At 34.6% G+C, this 25,005-nt stretch overlaps 3 protein-coding genes across 3 annotated transcripts; 1 reads left to right on the top strand and 2 right to left on the bottom strand.

The window, feature by feature from the left end:
* Positions 1-1,691: 1,691 nt before the first annotated feature.
* LOC134238176 (uncharacterized) lies at positions 1,692-8,797 on the bottom strand. The gene is made up of 11 exons (XM_062720289.1): positions 8,718-8,797; positions 7,139-7,445; positions 6,904-7,033; positions 6,268-6,810; positions 5,467-5,634; positions 4,967-5,050; positions 4,241-4,338; positions 4,051-4,155; positions 3,822-3,901; positions 1,887-1,985; positions 1,692-1,794 (listed from the first exon to the last, which is right to left on the bottom strand). The coding sequence occupies exons 1-11, from the start codon at positions 8,759-8,761 to the stop codon at positions 1,722-1,724; spliced, it is 1,731 nt and encodes a 576-aa protein (XP_062576273.1). The 5' UTR covers positions 8,762-8,797; the 3' UTR covers positions 1,692-1,721.
* A 1,585-nt stretch (positions 8,798-10,382) lies between these two features.
* Positions 10,383-22,568, top strand: LOC134238175 (ATP synthase F(0) complex subunit B1, mitochondrial-like). Its single transcript, XM_062720288.1, has 9 exons — positions 10,383-10,483; positions 15,200-15,239; positions 15,978-16,267; positions 18,765-19,043; positions 19,165-19,331; positions 19,994-20,122; positions 20,800-20,877; positions 21,607-21,708; positions 22,317-22,568. Exons 1-9 carry the CDS (start codon positions 10,456-10,458, stop codon positions 22,380-22,382), a joined length of 1,179 nt encoding a protein of 392 aa, XP_062576272.1. The 5' UTR covers positions 10,383-10,455; the 3' UTR covers positions 22,383-22,568.
* Positions 22,569-23,991: 1,423 nt separating this feature from the next.
* On the bottom strand, positions 23,992-24,999 carry LOC134238177 (complement C1q and tumor necrosis factor-related protein 9A-like). Its single transcript, XM_062720290.1, has 2 exons — positions 24,900-24,999; positions 23,992-24,553 (listed from the first exon to the last, which is right to left on the bottom strand). Exons 1-2 carry the CDS (start codon positions 24,958-24,960, stop codon positions 24,132-24,134), a joined length of 483 nt encoding a protein of 160 aa, XP_062576274.1. The 5' UTR covers positions 24,961-24,999; the 3' UTR covers positions 23,992-24,131.
* Positions 25,000-25,005: the final 6 nt, after the last annotated feature.

Here is a 25,005-nt window from a genome sequence, read left to right on the forward strand (position 1 = left end):
GCATAATGCTGTAAAGAACAGAGGGTAAGAAATTGAAATGAATGACGCCCAGGGAAGGGAGCACCGGTGTGACCGGTCAGAAGGGGATGCTCACTCCTCCAAGGCACCTGATCCTACCTCTGATCTTTCGGAGGTCCGTGTTTGCTCTGCTCCTATTTTGTATTGTTTTATAGACTTTTGATTTTGAATACTGTTTGTTATCTCCATGTTTCATTCCATTTTTTTTTTTTGAATTAAGGTCAGTAAATTTCTTGATAATTCAACCGGAATGTATATTTCGACAATGGTAGGTCAGTGGGCGGGAACTCTTGAAAATGACAGTGGAGACCATGTATAATGTAAATCTATTATATAATTTTTCTTAAATCTAAATTCACAATTTTATTATACGATGAAGTGAAAGGAATCACTGTCTATAGTTTGTTGGGTATGCCAGGGACATCAACGGCAGTCGGAAACGTGGGGAAATTTATGCAAAACAGACCTTGCCCGTTTTGCAAATTATCACACGTTTTCAGCTACCGTTTACTCATGTCAGTTTTAATGACACATAAGAAAAACATGGTTTGATAGTTTAATGAAAATATTTCACTTCTGTGAGTGATATACGTAATACTGCGATTTTACCGGTTATTTTTAATTGAACATTTATAATGTTTTATTTCCTTGTTGATTGGTTGCACTTGACATATAACTTTATCATTAGATATACTGATTATATATTGAAATACAGAGGCGTAGTCACAACCTTAAAAGTGAGGGGACTCAAGTCCAGAAATTCTTTGACAAGCAAAAAAAAAAAAAAAAAAATGTGACCTTAAAAGTGAGGGGGCTCAAGTCCAGAAATTCTTTGACAAGCAAAAAAAAAAAAAAAATGTGACCTTAAAAGTGAGGGGGCTCAAGTCCAGAAATTCTCTGACAAGCAAAAAAAAAAAAAAAAAAAAAAAAAGCTGTGATTTTGTTCTTCATTAAAAAGTGTGTGTGGGGTTGGGGTGGGGGCACAGATATATCCCCCCCCCGATCTGAAAGTGGGGGGGGTTAGTGCCCCCGCTGCCCCCCCCCCCCTGTGACTACGCCTATGAAATACGTCACATGAATTCATCTGGATTGACACTCCAGGTTATGTGACAGGTTTGTAGACTGGTCGATTAACTTTACGTCAGGATGGAGTTCTCCTTATCGGAATACATCCAGTTAAAGCACTTGGTTCTTGGTTGTATGGAACGCCAAATGTAAATGTACTTTATCGGAACTACATGGAGGCGTCCTCAATCAGATTTTTTGAAGATTCTTTACGGCAAATCCTTAAACCTACATAAGAATGGTATTACATGCTGTTCATTGGTATCTCTATAATTGATTGGTCTCTCTTGGATTAGAGCGGAGATTTTTTTTCCCGGAGCCATTTTTGATATCAGTATAGGCGGTTTTATACTCGTTATGGTAATGTTGCTGATTTATGATTATGTTATCTGGTTTTTATCACGTGAATTATAATGATCAATGATGATTCATCACGTGATATGATGAGCCCCGCCTACTTGGGTCCATCACGTGACATGAAGATTGAGCCCGCCTACTCCGATTCATCAGGCGACATGAAGACTGAGCCCTGCGTGGTTCATCACATGGCATGAAGATTGAGCCCCGCCTGGTTCATCACGTGATATCGAGACGATTGAGCCCCGCCTGGTTCATCACGTGATATGCAGATTACTTCATTATTCCATATAAATGTCCTCAGTAGGGTGGGTAAATGCCATATATTCCTGATAGAATCTCTTAAATGCATCCCTGGAAGAAATAGAAGAAAACAAGATACTGATTAGTCGCCAACAAGAGAGTATAGTAGAATAAAATACATCTAACACGAGTGAAGGTCTTACCCGAGAGCATCCGAGACTGATCTCGTCGATTTTTCGCCCAGAAATACATGACATGCGAAGCGATATGACGATGGATGTTTTGTGATGAATCCAAAATATCTAAAAATAAAGGCACTATATGTATCTTAGTGTGAATGTAGTTATTTTCTTATAAAAATCTTATTTACCGTTTCTTTCTTTTTTTTTTTACGTAACGGAGATTGAGTACTTCTAAAACATACTTGACAATTTTTATTTTTTTAAAGTTTGAATGATGAAAATTAAATTGATTTTTAATATTTTTAACGAATTCTTGACTAAGTGAATCTATTGCTTGCAAGAAAGAAAGTTTAGGTCTACTACTATTTTCGCAACACAAAGTTTCAACGTGTATGTAAAAGTTCTGTAGTAGCTAGAGCGTCTGAGGAGTGAGCGTGAAGTCTCAGCTTCGAATCCCGTTCTAGCCGATATTTCCTCCTACTTTTAAATATAAAATTGATTCAAAGCAACAAAACTGATGGATATTTCAGAAGGATTTCAAGTTAGCTTTTTTAAAGCAAGATCCTTAAGAAATTTAAAGGAGGGAATAGTGTAACGGGGATTGTGAACATCAATCAAATACAGCAGCTCAGTGGTAGGGCAGTGGAAGAGTTCGAGTCTCCATCTAGTCGATATTATCCGCTGTCTAGCTAGCATTACACTATATACTATTGAGATTTATCTCTAATATACAACTTGCAGTAATCTATTGTTACTGGCCGCCAGGAGGCGGTCGGTTATTTGATGTGAAAGGTTGAAGTCGCCGTGTGTTTCTGCGGAGCAATAACAATTTTAAATAAAAAAATATGTAACATTCATATAATAGTATATCATAACATGTATAAAGAGCGTCAAAATGTTTAACAAAAACGCACAATAACCATAAAATGTAAAAATTTTATAAACAATGGGGTAAATATTTCATCCAGTCCTGATTGACAAAGTTTGACAGGACAGATGTGCGGAGAAAATTAGCACACGTGTTGGGCATACTTACAGTACTAGTCTAAAGCAAAGACCGCGTTATGTATAAACAAAATGACGTGTACATATGTAAATACATAAACATTTGCCGAGAATTTTCAAAAATATGGTTAAATGTTTATTTAATAAAGACAGAATATTACGAGTTTTTGTTCTAGCGGACGAGGATAACGCGCGTTTTACAAAGTGCCAAGAATTTTCCCGCTTCATCTTCAAAGAAACTGAAAGAGAATAAACATAATGGCGGATCTAGAGGGAGTTTAGTTTTTTTCCTCTAAGAGAGAGAGAGAGAGAGAGAGAGAGAAATCAAGGAGCCCTTTATACTATAAGTATTTTTTTTTTTTTTTTATTAAAAAGTAAACGTATCTCTAGTTATAGATAACATCACAGGAGTTCGCGTACCTATCAATTTTGCCGAAATTTTCGGTAAATAAAAAAGATACGTAATACCTATAATATTATTATACTTATTACGTATTTTTTTTATTTAATGAAAATTTCGGTATAATTCATAGGTAGGCGAACTCCTATGATAACATTAAACTTTAGTTTTAACTTTTAATGTAAATACTTCTTATACATCAAACTTCATCCAGGATTTGTTTGTACCAAGCTGAGTGTGGAGACGCAGAGGATCAGGGGTAGTTTATTTATACATGTAAAACTGAACATGCATGTATTATATATGAAAAAAAAAATCATGCAATGTCGTATGATGGTACATGACCGCTGCCATGTACATGTACGTAAGCGTTTAATGTCACGAGGATATATTAACAGATAAATATAAGATATTTTAAAAACAGATCACGCATTTCAGTTTTAGTTGCTTCATGAAAGGAACAATTCATTGGTTTGCGGACTATTTTTGGCGCTTGCGTCAATATATTTCTTGTAACTTTCTTTATATAAACATATACAATTTACTCATACCTTTCATTTCGAGGGTGAAATCCACAAAATGATATATTCTTCAGGGCAAAGAAATGAGTGAAATGATCGTCTGTTTCGTGCTGAAAAGAAATAGGATTTGCAAGTACAATGCATGTTCACTGAATGAAAACTAAACACAAATAACAACATAGAATATGATTATTTAACTATAATTTTACAAACAGTAATTAATACTGCGACAGAGAATAATTCTATGTTTTGGGATTACCCCTGTTTTACTCTTGTCGAGCATGCGTATTCCATATTGGCTGATCTCCACGGAGACAATGGGTGGTGGTACAGAGGTCTTTGCAGACCTACGGGACAGCGCCACCTGTAGGAAGAAGTAATGATATGCAGTTTTTTTTCGGTATATTTCTGAAAATTTTAATTCGTTATGACTGAACGTGACCTCTGACCTTATTGATGGCCTGACACAGAACATCGTCTCCTTTATGACCGCTGACTTCCACGGAGCCCAGGAATCTCATGTTGAAGTGAAAATTTCCATCCCCATCTTAAAAAGACATTGCACAAAATGTCATTAACAATCAAAGAGATTAATTTGAAACGAAAGTATATACCACGGCTAGATCTTTAATTCATACTGTTTTATTAAAAGCGGAACACTTTCACCTGGCTGCTTTGTTGTCACCTGTATCGGAATTGTGACCCGTAATTGTGCATCAATACCTTTGTTTGCGATTTATTGTAGTTACGTGTATTTGTCTTGCTCTATATACTGCACTGACCTGTGAAACTATATTGTAAGTATCTATGGTATCTAACTTTCCAAATTTAAAACAAGTATAATTACATACAATTATTTTTTGTTACTATCGAGTGCTGATACGTCCGTGTACACCGGTGATAATTGATAGCACTGAACAGTGACTTAGTGAGGCGCTATATATAGGGGTCCTCGGATATAAAGAATCAGATCGAATATGGCGGACACATTCCTTTTAAGATTCGTTTTCAAATTCACTGAAAAGTCCTTATTTAATGGAAACCATACGACAAAACTGTATGAATATAACTACATTATACATGTATTGTCCTTTGATTACAAATTATATAAACTATATTGCTAACAAATTTCAATAATGGCAGGCAATCCTATAAATAAAGAGTAAAAGACATACCCGTATCTGCTTCCTCTAAGAAGTTTAAATCCGTGGCGTACATGGACGGGAAAATCCCCCGCCTTAAACTCCGTAAATTTACTCCTGTAAAGGCAAAATCAAAATCAGAAAATCATTCATCAGAAAAATAATCCAAAGAAGCCTTTTTATTGCAAATCAAAACTATTTCTAAATTCTCTGTACCAGTGAATGGTCAAGTTTGTTAAAATGAATTTGATACGTTTAATTTTTTTTTTTTTAATTTTTTGAATGATTTTAATTTGTTAAAACAAATTTCTTTAATTAAAAATTTTCTCTGATATAAATTCCAACTTTTTTGATTGATCCATTTTCGCTTGCAATTAATTTGTTCATTTTACCATAAGATATCTGTTAATTTCTGAGTTATTCTTAAGCTTTGACACAGGTTTAACCCTAACGTAAAAACGTTCTAACCGTAGATACGATCCCATGTAACCCTAACCCCAATCCCCTCGCAAATAAAATGTGATTTACAGAACCTTCACACCAGAGGTCGTCATGGAGCCGGAACACGTGCACCGGGTCTCCTATCTCTATGGCAATCTCGTCCTGATGCCGCGGAATGAATCGGTGCATGCCCCTGTGTGTCACCTCCAGATCAAGGAAGTTAGTGTCTCCAAAAACTGACGACGATTTTTGACTGGAATCTAGTGATGGAATAAAAATTCATTAAAAATCTTTACGACAATCGTATTTAAAATTATTCATTTTAAAACAAAAAGCGATAAAACTTGAAGAGAGAACCATGGGCTAAAACGCTCATGTGATTCAAATATTGGCCTGGCGTTCTTTAACAAAAGAGTGGTTCTATATTCCTTTAAATACTGAGATCTCCTGTGCTATCCCCACCCATGATCCAAGGTGTCATGATTTAAACATACTTACATTCCAACTCAAGATGCTTTCATATTCATATGAATAATCATTCTGGTTTTGCTGTTCTTCAAATTATTTTTAAAGATATCATCCAACTCTGGAGATCATAATAAAAAATTCACGACTCTGCTACTCTTGAGTAGATTTTTAAAAAAATATATTTCACTAAAAAACTTTGATTACCCATTGTGATCTCAACTTACCTCGTCAGAATAAGGAAAGAAAAACTTGAATTACCTATATACCCAAGTTCGATTAAAATTAGCTCAATGGGAAGCTAACAGAAGAAGAGACGGACAGACAGCTAGACGGACGCTGGACGAAATGTGATCAGAATAGCTAAAGCAAGCTAAATGTATGAGCTCAGATGAGCAAAAAAAAAAAATGTGACATGATAATTTTACCATCGCCGCTGTCCCTTCTCCGTCTGTCCTCTGATGTAATGAGAGCGGAAGCGGAAGCCGTTGTCTCGTCCACTTCCTCTTTTGAAGTCATGTATTTATTACGATCTTTGGCCGCTATGCGTTTTTGTGTCATAATTGAAGATGCCCTGCTGTTGTCTCTTTCGGTTTGTTTTGGTGCCGTTCCATCAGGATCTTTACACGAGTCTGTTGATGAGTGACCACTTTCTGTCGATAGATGGCGCGAGTCAGTAGAATTATGACGTGACCTTGTCCTCGGTCTGGTATCGGGTACGGAGTCCTCTGATAAATACACGTTGTCTGACGACAAACATGGCGCCGTATTGCCGGACACTGAGTTAAAGCAGACACTTTTGAGTTCGTCTAGGTACTGCTTACTGAATTTGGGGTAAACCTTCCCCTGTTTGGGGGACTGTTCAGGAAGAAACACGTCGTCATTGTCCCCGCGCAACAGCGCCTCCTGGAGTTCGTCTGCCAAACATTTCTCGTTTATGGGTTTTACTTCCGGTACTTTGCTTGGGGTCACTGAAAATCAATCCCAATTACATGTGATTATTTTTTTTGTTGGACAACCAAAAGCATTAAACTATTATACTAGTAAACATCTTTAGCCTTTACCTATCACGTGGTTCTGGGTTGAGGGAACAGCAGGTAATTTTCGCGGTTTTCTGGGTCCTCTGGTTAGCACAGGTTTAATCACGTGACTATTGGTCAAGGTATTGGGTCTTTTTGCAGCTGTATTCTTTGTCTGTAAATAGGAAAATGTTGGTGGATATGATTGTGTACATTCCTTCAGTCAGTATTCTTACTATATACGTACATGAAGTAGATGTTAAAATTATCGAAGTGGTACCTGTAACTCAGTTATTAGCTGTGTGTCGCCCAGACACGGGGCTTTCTTGCCGACCTTTCCGTCGGAGTGATTTTTTGAGCTGTGGTATTGGTTATTGATAACATTGTTCAGTTGCTCTAAGGTTTTCTGCTTTATCTGTAAGGGTGACAACTCTTGTTTCTCATCGCCCTCGTCTTTGCTGCACTCTGCCTCGGGTGATTGCACGCGCCTTGTCAGGCATGACAGAATATATTGCTCTTTTTTGAGTTCGGACTCGTAGTCATGGAGATCTTCTGGAAGATTTTCGGGACTGATGTCATGGGTCAATCTACAGAAAAAAAATCATTACTAATATACTCAGGGTTTGGTACATTAATTTCAATTTTGCAATTAGTTTGGTGTCAAATAATATTTATATGAGTTTTTTAAACATAGGGAATTAACTATATAATGGGATGATTCTCAGAATGCCCTAAGGATGAATTCTTCTCATTTAAAACTTTATTGTATTTAGTGAATTTTACACATTCAAGAAGACAATATCAGTAATGATGATGTTTCAGTTAAAATTAACCTCATATTTCGGTAGCAAGGTCAGGTCAACATGGTCAAGGTAATTTGTAATGATTTCCTTCGACATTAAGGATTAACAGGGACCTATATGCTAAGTATATATATATATATACTTAGTATATAGGTCCCTGGGATTAAGAATTACTATATTGTCATTTTTAACTTACATGTATATATATAATGTCGTCCTTTAATATCTTACGTATGGTTACCTCATTGTATAAAAAAGAAAGTACCTTATGAAGTATGTCAGTTAGCACTACAAATTAAGAGAGATAGTGGCTAACGTTCAAAATCTTGGGGAATTGTTTTGGTTTTACGCAGTTTGTTTATTTTTTTTTCATGATTTTCTTTTAAAATGAAACATAAATGTTTGTAGAAATCGAAGTCACTTAATTTTGTTGACACAGCAGTTTACGGTAATGGTCGCCACCCACGATTCTAAACTCCAACAAAATCAATGTGGTGTATACCGCCGAGATATAAAGATGTCGTATTATAAGGCATTCCTATTTCCATCGATTTGACTATCTGGGAGTCTCGGAAGTTTTCTCTGATCTAGAGGACAACCGATCGATTATAGAGCTTTCTGTTAATTATTACAAACTGTCATGCTTTAAAATGAACATTATAATTGTGTCTGAATCTATCCATTGTTTTATAACTTTACAGTTTTTTATTCTAAAGTTGACAATAAAATCAATAAGATTTTACATAACATTGTGGCATGAAATAGACACCCTTATATATACATAATAAATTCATAATCTGTAAATATCTGATCTCTGGATACAGAATCGTGTTTGAAAAAGGCCATCGTTCCAGGTAATGTTCGGAAAAACGCATTCAGAATTATATCAATTATCATGTTACATTTATTAAGATAAATTTGGATATCGTCCTCTATATGGCTTTTTATCCCTCATACAGTGCTCGAAGTGAGTACCATTCAAGACCATGAGGTCAACACTGAATGACAGGTTGTCCGTCCCCCCTCCCCCTCCCAAACTAAGCCCCTGTTACCTACCTGAGAGAGTAGTCCGGTCGGTGAAGACAGTTCAGTTTCAGCATTTTGTCAGAATCCTTCCGCCATATTCTACAGTGGGACAATCCCTGATCGATTGTGACGTCACGGGGATTATTATGATAATCACAGACCAATCGATACCGGCGGATGGGTTTCTCTTGTTTCAGCATCATAGTTCACCTTGCTGGACCGTAGGAATTAACCGGGGTGGGGTGGGGTGGGGCTGTGTCCCCAATAATTTTGCCAATATATGAGATACATTGTATTATAGAAACAGAGATTCTGTAGAAGTCTCATTATATTTCATTCAGTAATTAATAAAATTGAGTGCGCCAAGATAGATACCCAAAAGCGTAACATACGTACAGACATCCCGGTCATTATATACCCTCTAACTTTTCGAGTGCATAGGAGTATAAAGATAGCTACCGTATGCTTGTGTTCCCTCAATAAAAACGCCTGGTGACTTTTTTATAACTCGATTGAAAAGTGGGAGGGTAAATGGTGATCGGGATGCCTGTTCGTCTGTCTTTACGCTTTGGGGTATACCCATCTCTTATCCGCAATTCCCCTTATACCACTTAAAGAAATTAAATGAGACTATCAGAGAATCTTTGTTACATAGTACATGTGTGCACCTCTTAGTTTACTTTTTGATCCGACAAATATTTTGGGTTTCTAATTGCAAAAAATGGACACTGTTAAGATTCCGTCTATCCCATCTCTTATCCGCAACTCCTCCTATACCTCTCAATGAAATTTATTGAGACTTTCAAATCACATGCAGATTTTTTATTACATAATGACGTGCACCTCCTATTTAACTTTTTGTATCTGACACTTATTTCGGGTCTCCAAGTGTGGTTCACAAATTATATTAATTACACTTATTCATCATGTGTACAATAGGAAAAAAAAATCGCCAGAACCTCAAAATAATCGCTCCACAACAAAATACCCCGGCCACTATACTCTATATAGTGGGGTATTTTTTGAGGCGCGATTATTTTTTGGGGTTTTACGATTTTTTCCCATTGCACAAACGATGAATAAGTGTTATAAATATAATCTGTGAAAAAATGTCCAACTAGCCCCAGGGTTGAATTTTTGGGGTGGGGAACAATATAAAGGGGGGGGGTGATTCTGTAATTTCCTTTTTCCACAAGTACCTGTGGTTATAACGAATATGAAAATGAAAAACCGGGACAATCGGGTAATTCTCTCAAAATTCAGAATTACTAATCATTGCTAAAGGGTAGAAACGGATAGATATGAAAAGAAACTTAATAAATGTGGTAAAAATCCCCCCCCCCCCCTTTTCCGAAGGCAAAGGTATTTGGGGTGAGTGGGAAATGCACATGGTCTATGTTGCTTTTTAAATTGTTTTTATTTATTTTTTCATTTGTTTTTTGGCTTGTCAAAAATACTTTGATTTTTTAGTTGATTTATATTAATTGTTCAAAAACTCATTTGAGAAAGTTGTAATTTATCAATCATTTAGTCTTGCATTTTACAGTTATCTATATTTCGATTTCATACCTTATTAATTATGGGTATATATTTTTTCTTAATTTTTTTTCTCTCTAGTGCATAGGGCTTTCTTGACTGCTTTTATTTGGGGTATGAGTATAACACGAAATTGGCTTTGAAAATATAATCATGAAATAAAACGGTACGACTTGTTTTTCACTGCAACATCCGGGCAACTACCGGCAATAAGGTCACGACGGTTGCCAGAATGTTTCGGACCGTTTGCAAGAGTCTTGGTGAGAACATGTCCATATTTATGCATGTTTTATGAAAATCAGATTAGATGCTCTGCGAAAATGAATTGTTTAAGAATTCTTATTTTCTGTATGTCTAAAATATCGCCTTGAAGTGTTCTTTTCCGAATTTCCTCTGTAATTGAATAAAGAGACAAAGTGCCCTTTGGAAATATTGCATATTAACAGGGACTTGTATTAACTTTAACTAGAATTTAAGATACATGCATATACCTGAGTAATAAAATAATGAAGAAAAAACACGAGACAATTTGAGTTTATTAAAATAATCTCAAATTGTATCACTCGGAATACTGAATAGTCACAGTCCTCTGAAATTCTATCAATAAGCCGTTATATGATTGATTAGAGTGATATATATACCCTCTCTGTATATAAATACACCAGGTTTGCAACTACTTTTTAACCCCCCAATTTTTTTTTGGAAAACAAAAGTGTTGAACCTTGGCTTTAGCGTGCAGAACTTTGGCCAAATTGATTTTTAATTCCATTGCTTCGAAATTCTCTACCCTTGGCCACTGCTCTGCACTAAATAAATCAAACCAAATTAAAAGCAATCATTTTTCTACTGCAATAACTAGGGATGCAGGGTTTGAAATTAACAGTTGCCCATTCACAATTTGCGATCAATATTCCTTGTGGGCGTCTTAAAATTACGCTCAAGTAGCCCACATGGCGATTAGAAAATTTACGATGATAAATTTTTTTTTCAATTTTGTCCGAATGTTCCGTATTTTTCCATGTTTTCTCTTGAAAAATTTCGTAATAAGTCTAGTGCTTTATATTTACCAGTGAGAAGTACTTATACGTAACATAAAGTGTCCGAGTGATTGTGATGGACACAATGTGGCATCAACGCGTCAATGAGCCCAACAAACCAAAAAGTATCTTTGTTGTATCTGTGAAAATACCTGACACGTGAATCTATGATGTTTAATAACCATGTCAATCTTTTTAAACACAAGAGTTCAACTTCAAATTTAGATAAGTCGTGCATAATGTTTCTACGGATAGAAAAAAAGATGATGCATATGATAAAAAAAAAAATAACGAAAAATGGTATTGTTGTATTTTTATTCAATAGAAGGTGTGATAATTTGTGGGCCAAAAAATTTTGATGTGGGCCCCAGAATTGCAAGGTTTAGTAGCCCACATGGCGATCAAGGATTACAAGTTAGTTTAAAACCCTGGGATGTGCGATTTTATCGGTATACCGGTATATCGCGAATTTTTGTTGAGTGATACGTATCATGATACAGAGACCTAAATACCGGTCTTTAGGTACATTTCATAAAGTTCAGAAATTATTCATTAATTTGATCAATCTTTCAAATTACAATTACAGAAAGTATAAAAAATGTTGAAAAAAGTGAAAAGAACGGCATCTTACCGTCCAAACCATCGTCTCAAGCCACGGTCCGGAGTCCGCATATAAAGCTCTCTCCTACCCGTGGCTGCTTGATCACAAAAAGTGTCGTAATCTTGAATATTCACGCCTCTCTTTGTGATGTCATATTCAGTCAGTGGCAAGTTTTGTTTCCATCGCAATCGAAATCAACAACTGACGTCAACAGTATACAAGAAATATTTCCTATACTGCGATTGGATATTGAAAGGGCATGATAAAGTTCATCATCCGACTATGCTTTACTGGCATTGGGTAATATTTTAATGAGCTACGAAGAATTCTCTCCTCGTTCAACCACGGCCAGAATGGGAGAAGAGCGTACATTTTGGCCATGGTTTGCGATGATGCGTCCAAACATAATTGATTTTATATACATAAAAATTTCAAGAAAGTAAAATTTTGTTTTTTTAGCATATTTTTTGGAAAAATAATGACTTTTCATATAAAATCATTGTAAAAACTGCTTTTAAAAATATCATGATTGATATTATCGTGATATTGTGGGAAAAAATCCTGATATATCGCGATACGAAATTTTTGGCAATACCCATCCCTAGCAATAACATTTAGCAAAACAAATTTGAAACAAATAAAAAAAAAATTCAAAGGTCATGGTTTTTGTTAAATTTTATTGTGGTAGGAAAATGATTGCTTTGAATTTACAGTGATTTTGTTCAGAGCATAGCCATTGTTTATGTGAGTGATGTCAGTGCATGGCGGTGGCCTGGGGTAGAGAATTTTGAATTGTGTCTATATTCTGATGCATTCGAAACTTTTGAAGCAATGGAATTTAAGTAGAATCAATTTTGGGCACAGTTCTGCACAAAAGGTTAGACACTTTCATCCCCCCCCCAAAAAAAAATTTGGCTCCTAATCGGCGAGGGGGTTAAAAATACCTGGTGTATTTCAAAAAATTTCAAAAAATTTCAAAAAAAGTCCACTTTTTTGTCTTTTGATCAGAATAATAGGAAAACATTTTTTAGAGTGAAATTTTTTTTCCCGTTGGTTAATATACATGGTCATATAGCTATAAGTAATTTTATGATCATCTCCCAGGTGTTTTATAAAAAATATTCTCTGCATTCCGAGTAAAACTTAACAGTAAAACCATGTCACATCAACAAAAATTTTATAACGCGCTTATTTAAATGATAGGGAAAATATTACCCTGTGAAGATATGTACAAATTTTGCACCTCATTTTAATTGAATTCATTTACAGATTAATTTAATATGATTGTTTTACTTATGCCGACCACTAAATACTAGTATCGTGCATTTAACATTCAGGAAGTGACATGTCCCACCAGTTTATGTCATTCCTGTTATCAGAAAGAAAATGTTAAAATAAAAGATATCTCACTTTCCTAGGAACTGTTTTCATGATCCACAATATATCATCATTTTCTGTTGTCTCAAGTTTATGAGCGCCATGATTTGAAAGTGAGTAAAGAAAGGGTTCAAAGGTCGATAAGTTTGTCTTATTGGTAGAGTATAATGAAAATATGTCCTATCTGTTACCTTCATAATATGCAAATACTCTTTAAATTGTTTATTCTGCTAAAACAATCAGATTTACTAAGTTACAAAGAAACTGTTTCAATGTCTTGATGATGCAAAAAGAGTACGTTATACTAAATAACCGGTGATTTATATGAGAAATGTCCATCCTGTTACTGTCATTCCTGTTACCATTAATATGGGAACAGTAAGGAAAACTGGACTTCATATCTTGAGTTTTAACAATAAAAACAATTACTTTTATTTTTCTAAGTAATATAAGTTTAATAACACGTAAAAAAACTTCGTAAATCATATTGAAAATAACTTATTGCTTCAAATTGTGCCATTATAACTTAAACATGCACTCTTTTAACAGAATGGACAAAAATTGTAACAGGAGGGACAAATTATCCTGGTATTTATATACCTATTTAAGTTTCATCATTTGTTTTTCTTAAAATTATGAAAGCCTTAAAGGTAGAAAAATTCTTAGTTTTGCAACAGCATAGAGTACCTTTAATAAACAAAAATTGAACTGATAAATATTTTAATAGCACTTTAGAATTAAATTTCGTAACAGGATGGACATAAATATCTTTTATTGTCTCAAATTTGCCAGATTTGACAAAATCATTTTTTTTATTCTACATTTATTTCTCTTTTCCTAACCAATAAAGATAAAAAAAAGTCAATTTTTATCTAAAATGTAGATTTCATTGTCCATCCTGTTACACTGTTTTGTCCATCCTGTTACTGTTTTGTCCTTCCTGTTACCCGAGTCCTTACTGTTACCAGTATATTTTCCTAGTTTAAATTGCTTTGGCAGAGCACCTGTTTAAATAACTTTCTGTAACTGTTTATTCTAATCACAAAAATAATGTACAAGAATGTTTTTTTCAACTATAGCATATAAACATTCCGCAATAAGGCTTTTCATGAAGAAAAACCCGTAGATTTTGCTTCTGTTTGGTATATGGTAGTTTGACATGCTTTTAAACGCTCATATATTAGATGAATGTCAAACATCTTGGCATTCAGTGATAATTTTTTCATTTATTAACGGTATACAAACGATAATTTGATGAAAATTTTGAAATAGAGTTTTACAGCTCTTTTTATGAAAGTAACAGGAAGGACATTAAAGTTTAAATGACTAAGATAAAATGTCAATATTTTTTAAAAGAAATATTTTCTTTTATGCAATGCAGTGGATTTTAGTAGTTTAGTACTATATTATTCAAATAAAGTTGAAAAAATCATAGTAAAACCACTTTCATTTTTCAAAATATGTAATTCAAAAAATAGACTTTTTTTGAAAATGACCCATTTATATAAAGATGGGTATAAATATCATTCTGATCAATCATATAACGGATTATTGATAGAATTTCTAAGGCCTGTGAATAGTTTAATTATATCACAGGATAAGCTCTTCAATACCTCATTTGTGGTTGGATATGATTGTAATTTCATCAATGCAGTTGTTTTTTTTATTCTGAAACCTTGGCAAGGGGATAAATGAAAAAAAAAATGGATAAAATTAAATCGCATCCAACTATAATTTTTATATCAAATGATTTGTAAATCACTCTGTCTCAATGTTTTACTCTGTTTTTTTTTTTGTATGAATCGATCCATCCACATTATTTCACAGTGACTTTATATATCACTTTCACAAAAAAAAGCATTGTAATCTCACAGCAGTAGTACATTAATAGAAATACAGTCACTGAGTGACATGGTAATACATGATTACGTCGTGATTTATATTCACTACTTATTTTTCAGGAAAGAAGCAAGGGGCGACCCAGTTGTATGGATTAAACAGGTACAGAAATAGTTTATCATATGTAAAATAGTGCAGAAATTACTTAAAACGTGGAGAATTAAGATATGCATGTATATATCAATATATATAAAGGAGCTGTTGGGGGGTGTGTGTTCTGAAAACAGTTTTTAATTTAGTTTTATACACCAGATTAAAGATGAAATGTATTATGTAATTGTGCCAATGTCTGTCTTTTATGTGTATACTGACTTAAATTAAATACTTTAAGTCTTAGAATAATCAAACTATGCTAGTTGGCAAATTTTTAGTAGATGGTTTGTCATGCTTTAAATCTGGGTCACTGTGACCTACTAAAGATGACGTACTGCAGCCAAATGAAGCAAAATCCTGTCTAGCTTCGTCAATCAATGCAGTGATATTTAAAAAAAAAAACAACATAAAAATGTTTTTAAGTTAAACAATCTCAATGAAAGAATACTATTGCAGTTTACCTTATTGAAAAAGGTTTAATCAAGAAACAAAAAAATTAGTATATACTATACGTCAGTTTATAGATATATTTGATAACAACAGCTACAAATCTCCTTGAAACACCCATAAAACAGTCCACTGCTTGATAATAACATCCATGTCACAAGTGGAATTTATCCCGTCATATAAAGTGTCTATTTTGAAAATGTTGAACAAAATTTTTATGATAATATCAAAGTATACAGACATAATGCTATTTAAACCTATTTTATATCTGAAGTCCTCAATGTTTTCTTTATACTGTAGACTGAGTTTAAATCAGGCCAGATGTAACACTTCCTCCACCTCAGTGCAGACCACAGACAGTAAGGCCCCCTCGGATCCACCCCTGTGGAAGGAGGAGGATGGGTGGGTGGTTTTGGATCCGCCCACAGATAACCAGGTGGTGGAGAGACTGGCCAAGCAGGAAGACTGGACAAATGTCCACTACATGACCCGCCCCGACCTCTCTCAACAGGAGAAGCAGTGGTTCAGGGAGGCTTATAACAACCCCACGAAACTCTACCCCCCAGAGAAATTCCTACTGAAACGTGGAGGTAATGTATAACATTCACAACCCCACAAAACTCTACCCCCCCCCCCCCCTCCCCAGAGAAATTCTTACTGAAACGTGGAGGTAATGTATAACAACCCCACAAAACTCTACCCCCCAGAGAAATTCTTACTGAAACATGGAGGTCTTACTGAAACAAGGTAATTTAATATAACAACCCCACAAAACTCTACCCCCCAGAGAAATTCTTACTGAAACATGGAGGTAATTTAACGTATAACAACCCCACAAAACTCTACCCCCCAGAGAAATTCTTACTGAAACATTGAGGTAACGTATATAATAACAACCCCACAAAACTCTACCCCCCAGAGAGATTCTTACTGAAACGTGGAGGTAACATATAACAACCCCACAAAACTCTACCCCCCAGAGAAATTCTTACTGAAACATGGAGGTAACGTATATAATAACAACCCCACAAAACTCTACCCCCCCCCCCCCCCCCCCCCCCCCCCCTTGAGAAATTCCTACTGAAACGTGGATATATTGTATAACAAACAAAACTCTACCCCCCAGAGAAATTCTTACTGAAACGTGGAGGTAATGTATAGCAAACAAAACTCTATCCCCCAGAGAAATTCTTACTGAAACGTGGAGGTAATGTATAACATTCACAACCCCACAGAACTCTACCCCCCAGAGAAATTCCTATTGAAACGTGGAGGTAATGTATGACAAACAAAACTCTACCCCCCAGAGAAATTCCTACTGAAACGTGGAGGTTCTGTAATATACAGCAACCCCACAAAACTCTACCCCCCAGAGAAATTCCTACTGAAACGTGGAGGTAATATACAGCAACCCCACAAAACTCTACTTCCCAGAGAAATTCTTACTGAAACGTGGAGGTAATATATAGCAACCCTACAAAACTCTACCCCCCAGAGAAATTCCTACTGAAACGTGGAGGTAATATACAGCGGCTGCAACGTTATTGTTGACAACTTACACGAACGATCACGTTACACGAACGATCGCGCACGATTAACGCACGATTAAACCTGTTACACGAACGATTCTTCACGCACACGATTCTACATGTTGCACGATCTTACACGATTGCTAACGCAAATGCAAGATTCTTCACTCAAAATAGTTCAAAATATTTAGGAATCGATATTTTCAAAACGAAATACAGCTTAATACTAATTTAAGATATCAAAGAATTATCAATATTATTTCATAGACTTTGAAAAAACCAGGAAATGGATATTTCTGTAACTAAACATGCTAAATACATGTAAGACTTAATATTTTAGATTATAAATATTTATTTAGTTAATTCTCCGACCTAAGAAAATGGATTTTTTTCTTTCTATCAGAAGATGTACATGTATGTGGACTGTATAATTTGATTGAATTGGATTTCATGATATGCAGAAAGGAGGATACGATTGAAAAAAAAAATGGCAGCATGGAATGGCTTAATTACAAATTATATCCACATGTTTCCATTGATTCAATGTTTGTGAATCTCTAAAAATGAACTTGCCAATTATTTACTTTTTTTATTTGCAGAAATTTAAAAATTTAATTAAAAGTAAGCTCCAGAGATAAACACAGATAATCAAAACCTCCGAAAATCATGTCATGTGCATGTATATTCGTCGACTTAATATTTATGTAACCATTGAGAAATGTTTATGTATTTGTAAAAATAAAATATTTATTTTTGATTATTGATTTTAAAATATCTTTACCACAATTAGCAGTAAACAAGAATAAAAATCAGATATAAAAAACGTTAAAGATCTAAGTACGGTTTATCACAATGTTGATCGAGCTATTTGACGAGAACTTAATATTGTACGACTTACTATATTGCTTGTTTTTGAGCAATAATTAGTTCGTTCTGCATTCAATTATGTAAATTCATTTTATTTGCATTTATTTAATATATAAATTACAAAAAAAACCATTACAAATTCTTATTTTACAAATAACATTCCGATAAAAATTTACAAAACGGAATTTACACGATTCTAAACCACGATCTCGCACGATTAAAACCACAAACGATTGAGTCTGATACAGGCACGATCTCGCACGTTACACAAACGATCACGCACGATACACGAACGATTCTACACGATGGGTTCGTCAACAATACCGTTGCAGCCACTGTATAGCAACCCTACAAAACTCTACCCCCCAGAGAAATTCCTACTGAAACAATGGAGGTAATGTATAACAAACAACACTCTACCCCCAGAGAAATTCTCACTGAAGTGTGGAGGTAATCAATTTCAAAGAAAGTGGCTCCCATCAGCCGCGTACCTCAATTCACTTGACTCGAGACTAATCTAGTGTCTCTGCGGTGTGATTATAATAATTATTCTTCATCATTTCTTCATTTTAATGTCAATGAGGGAAATGTAAAATTTTTGTGGTTTGTAATTCACCACTACTGGCACTAGTTAATGTGTGTATGGAGTACATCAGGATAAGGATTAATTTTATCTATTATTCATCACTAGGTAATGTGTGTGTGGAGTATGTTCGTATTCCTGTTGGAGCCACCAAGCGTCAGATGATTGAGAAGAGCTTTGTGCCCCCGGAGGATGAGAAGGACATTGCTCCGTTTGACCTGAGGAAGCAGTGGGCCTGGGCTAACAAGGTACTGTTTGGTCCCCAGAGAGACATGAAGAACTTCCCCAGCTTCGTGAACCCCGGTCAGGTGCCCCAGCCAGAGACCGCTCATAAGTTTGTACCGAGGAACGTGTTTGATGCAATGCAGCCCTACAGCGGAGTCACAGGTAACACTAATCTGATTACATATATAAGTATACATGTGTCAATGTTGAGAATATCCCTATAAAATCAAGATTTGTTCGTAGGATTCTATGTGCTCACTGCTGGTCATGTTTTTTTTTGTAGGATTCTACGTACTCACTGCTGGTGGTTTCTTTGCTGCCATTGCTAAGGGTGTCCTTATTGTCAGCTACCCCCTGGCTTACTTCTATTACTTTGGCATTCTGTGGGGCTTTACCAAACTACCCCCTGTTAGGAGGTTCCTAGATAACAGAGTACCATTCCTAGCTCAGGTAAATATAAAATCACACCTGTAATAATGTCACAAACTGTCAGGAGATTCCTAGATAACAGAGTACCATTCCTAGCTCAGGTAAATATAAAATTACACCTGTAATAATGTCACAAACTGTCAAGAGATTCCTAGATAACAGAGTACCATTCCTAGCTCAGGTAAATATAAAATTACACCTGTAATAATGTCACAAACTGTCAGGAGATTCCTAGATAACAGAGTACCATTCCTAGCTCAGGTAAATATAATATCACACCTGTAATAATGTCACAAACTGTCAGGAGATTCCTAGATAACAGAGTACCATTCCTAGCTCAGGTAACTTTATTTAAACATTACTGTATACAGTGTTATTTTCTTCCAATGTTATTTTTGCCCTTGTGGGCGAAAGAGGTGAAAATAAAACGGGAGCAAAAATTTCCCTGTATACAATATACATCACAAACTGCCCAGGTGTAAGGAGGTTTCTGAACAAGTGTCATATATTGATAGGATCATTTTAATCTACATCATCTTCAAATGTGAAATTGATTTACTAGTAATGGTATTAACTTTAATTAATGGTGTCAAAAATTCAACATCGGTTTCCAAGTTTTAAAAAAAAGTATAATGAAAAGAATATCAAGATTTTTGATTGACTCATTACTAATTCTTTTGTAGAAACTAAATGACATGTATTTCCATCAACCAATCCAAAACAAGAAAGATCACATCAGTGCGTGTATCGCTGCAGCACAACAAACAAAGGACATGATCCAACAACTTCCTAAACTCTACGACGTCCAGATGGTAAGGATTTAACTAAAGTACTCACAATAAGTAGTATTATGACGTCCAAATTGTAAGGATTTAACTAAAGTACTACCAATAAATAATATTACGACATCCAAATGGTATGGATTTAACTAAAGTACTCACAAAAAATAGTATTTCTCAGGGTAGTTCATCCAAATAGTAAGATAGATGGTTAAGGAAGCTCTAAACACTAACAGAAACTGTTTTTTGGACTGACAGAGAAAATATATCATATAAAAGATGTGCATATTGAGACTTTGTCATTCATTTAGAACATAGGGTATGTGCCTTATTTGTGCAGGAAAAATGTTCAAAGACAATGGACTATTTGTGAGCAGAAATCACTGTTGTTTACTTACATTGGAAAAATTAATGAAAATAATTAATAAATTTCTTACTCTTAGTCTAATATAATGCTAAAAATATTTTAATATGTTATAAATTATGTCATTAACGGTAAATAACAATTTCTTTAATCTTACATCTGAGGGCAGATCACTCTAACTGCATAAAATTACCCAATAAATAGAGCTCTTTCGTGTGCAGTGTTTAGAGCATCTTTAGATAAGTTGTCTTCAGGTTTTTAGTATTATTTATTTTAAAATGCAAGATTTAATCCTGTTTAAAAATTTTGATGTTATAACAAATTAAATTCAAATGCTCTTTTTCAGGAAAACATTGAATTACAACTAGAAAATAACTACAGAGATAGACTTAAGGACGTCTACACTGAAGTCAGAGCCCGCTTGGTAAGATGACTTTTAAAGGCTCCGATGAGCTGTTCTGAATGTAATTTGTCCATTGTCTGTTGATGTCATTGTCACTATTATTGTAACCATTTCACATTTTCATCTTCCCAATACACTGCGCCAATGTCCACCAAACTGTTTCATGTGATAAATTAATGGCATCATGTAAAAATCTTTCAAGAACCTCCGGTGGTGCCACAATGGGCGATAAAAGTTTTTCATGGGAATATATGGGGAAAATTTTTTAAAATGTTTTTGATCAACATACCCATTGTGGTAAGTTTGGGCCACAATGTATGATCAGAATTTCACACAGGAATATGTAAGAAAAATCTTGAACATTCTTAAAGCCATAATTGATCATAATAATATTAAAGTCCTAACCCACCCACCCCCAAGCTCTGAACCATTGTTATATTTAAACTGTTAAATTCTGACTTCTGAACTGACATCTGATTTTTTGTACAAGTGTGCTCAAGTGAGGGATATGGCCCATGGGCCTCTTGTTTTATCATCTACAGGAGAAGTGATCATATTAACATCTTTTGATCTTGCCATGAATTAAGAATTTTAACTAAATTTAATAAAGTTCACTTACTTAGTAAAACTTGAGTTCATTCCTATTACTGTGTTTAAGCTGTATTATTTTGATTACAAACTTCATTTCATTCCTATTGCTGTGTTTAAGCTGTATTATTTTGATTACAAATGTTTTCCCTCTCTCTACAGGACTGTCAGTTAGCACTAGGAGCCACAAAAGTGGAGCTTGAAAAAGATCACATGATCAACTGGATTACAGATCAAGTTGTTAAGAACATCACCCCAGATCTGGTAAGAATCAGTTACAAGGCAAATCAAACTAACTTAACTAAACATCACCCCAGATCTGGTAAGAATTTTTTTAGGAACATCACCTTGGATCTAGTAAGAACTGAGTACCAGGCAAATCGAACTAACTTCACTCAATCTCATCATAGGATAGAATTTGGACAATTCAAGGTTCGGTTTCAATTCAGAGTAATATGGATCAGTTTTAATAAAAAAAATGTGTAAAATTGAACCTACATCTCATCATAAATAAAAAATAATCTCTGTTATAACCTCCTATTTTTGAGGATAACAAACCTAAACTCATAAAAGAAATGATATAAAACATGTAAAATGAAAACTTGTTTTTCAAATAAAAGAAAAATAAATCACTTCATATTGGCACAATCAGTATAAAACTGTATGAAGTCAGATGATAAATTTCCAATGCCTGCTATTTACAATCAGTATAATACCGTATAAAATCAGATGTTTAATGTCTGATTCTTACTATTCACAATCAGTATAAAACGGTATAAAATAAAATGCTTAATGTCCAATTCCTGCTATTTACAATCAGTATAAAACTGTATTAACTCAGATGTTAAATATCTGATTCTTGTTGTTTACAGGAGAAGAAGAACATTCAGTCCTGCTTGTCACAGCTGCAGTCTCTCTCCCAGACCGCCAAAATCTAGAGGAGTGGGGGCCTATATATAGATCTAGATAGGACTCTGTGATAATTACAGACAGTGTGGAGTTATTTATAGAACTGATACAGCAAGTGTACAGGATTTAAGGACAAATTGTTATATTGAATGATAAACAAAAATTAATGTGTGTTGAATGTGAATCAATATTCAATAAACACAGTGTTTACAAAAGTTTTGTTTTTTTCTTAAATTTTGAAGAAATAATTTCATAGTCAACAAATTTATTTTGACAAGTTGGATTCTCTTAAAAATTTTAGTCTAGATTATTGTGTTTGGAAGTCAAATTTGCAACAATGATAAGTACTCATTTGAAAGATACCTGAACATTGTCATTACATAAAACTGTGTATCAGTTTCTGATTCTGAGAGTATTGTTCTAAATACACACCAGCAGAGCTACAGTCTCATCCAAGACTTCTAGTTACACCCTCTTTTAAGTTGTGGAGTGTGTAGTTAAGGAAACAATGCTACTGTTAATTTTTCTGAAATCATCCTCAGTAAAGCCTACGCTTGTGTCAATGAATTCTTTTGCAAACATTCATTTCTTTTTTCAAACACGGAGAGGTTGGTTGATCATCTAACATTGATTTGCTCATTTAATCTTAAGGTATCGGCAACTTACCGCAATGTTACTCCTTTTAAATTCTAAAAATTGATTATGCTGGAACTGGAAATTTCTTTAGAAGTCTTTATCTGACGCCCCCCCCCCATAAACTGCATATTTATTTAAACATGAAAATGATTTCTCTTTTGTTTGAAATGGGGATATATATATATGAAATATGCATAACAAGTTAAATACATGTACAGGAATGCAAACATTGAAACCTCTGACATGTAACGTTCGATGACCTAATTTTTGACAAAGAGCTGGTTTTTAGATCATCTCTTTATTGCTCTTGTCAGCCAAAGGCTCAACTTAAAATTAGGTCAAGATGACTTACTTTATTTTGATGACATGCTTTGAGGACACAAGTTACTGACAAGATTTGATGATACTAAGAGAACTATTTTTTTGAAATTTTATGACAATTTCAGTTGCTGCATTTTTGGTCCTCGAAGTATTTCGAATGAAAAGTAGGTCACATTGACCTGGTCTCCGAAGTATTTCGATAAAAAGTAGGTCATAATGACCTATTTTTAAAAAAGAATTTCTGTCCATTTAAATATTTCAGACAATAACTTAGCTTCGTATTATCAAACTTGGTCAGTAGATGTATTTTGAGTCCTCAGAAAATGTCAACTAATATAGGCCACAGTGCCTGATTTTCGGAATTTCGAGGCTTTATATAAATTTATGTAAAAGAGACTTACATGTAAAGGTTTCAAATAGAAATGGCAAGTTACAATTTATTTCAGAACTATTATGATAGTAATTATTATTCAAAGACTTTCGGTATCTCTTGTGATAATAGATTATCAAGACCAGGAAGTATTTTAAAAAAAATACTCTGCATGAGGGGAAGGAATACTTCGAGTTTTACCGCACCTCTAATATTTTCTTACATTGTGACAAAACATAACCTCAAATTTAATCAGTAAATCAATTACAGTATTTTATTGTCGAAAATGAAATAAGGGAGAAAATATTCAATTGATGCAAATGGTTATTTATTGACAGATATATGCAAGTGTTCGAATAAAAATAAAAACGTGCTTATAAATTTGAAATTGAAAAAAACTTATTCGTATTTCCATTTTTTTTCCTTCTGGGTGGTCAGCTTTGAAGCGACCTTAAATCAAAAATCCAGAAAATGTTGTGATTTGAGTATAGTCAGAATAATATCCCGTTCCTGAATTATACGCAATCCAGACTCTGTCTCCGCGCTTCAGGGAGAGGACCGCCATGTTTGTTCCAGTCTGATACGAGTATGAGAAACTAGACCTGTAACCACTTCCGCTTCCGGCGTTTGATCTGGCTGTAACTTGGGAGTACCCATTGAGAGATATGTCTACGGAGATTGCGTTTGAACTGTAGGAAGTTATGGAAACATAAAAAACGTACACGCCAGCAGAGGGCGCCGTGAAAATCCCGGATGAAGAATCGTAGCCATTCCCTTGGTTGTACAACACTTTGGTGAATATCAGTTTACCAGAGGACCAGCTACTTCCGCTAGAGGATACACCTGCCGTAAAGCCGATTCTTTTTGACAAGTCTGCATTAGGGAAATACGAAAAGAAAATGTTTAATAAGATATAATATTTACACAACTAACAGTACTGTGCATTTTTACACCCCAGTATTACAAATGTTGATAATAGTAAGCTCTATCTGGAGAACCGTAAAGGTTGTCAAAGAATGTTATGAAATCTCTCAAACTATTCCCTTCCTATATCACTATTAAATGTCTTTTACTTTTATTTATAAAAAATAGTGCCAGTTTAAAATAGAGCTTCGATAACTTTAGTAGCAATTGCTTTAAATTTAAAAAAAATGTCAATTAACAGTTTTTGTTATGCTTTTTGCCAAAGCGTGATTTTTATTTCTTATTTTATATTTACCACAGTTTCCCCTTGAGATGTTGTTTTTGAACCATTCTAATGACAATACAGCTGCCGACATCCTCAGCTGACTCTGTTTGGAGTCTTCAAGCTCAGATCTCAGGTT

The sequence above is a fragment of the Saccostrea cucullata genome, unplaced genomic scaffold, assembly GCF_032062105.1.
Source record: "Saccostrea cucullata isolate Sc308-1 unplaced genomic scaffold, CSIRO_AGI_Scuc_v1 ctg10189, whole genome shotgun sequence".
Classification (NCBI taxonomy): domain Eukaryota; kingdom Metazoa; phylum Mollusca; class Bivalvia; order Ostreida; family Ostreidae; genus Saccostrea; species Saccostrea cuccullata.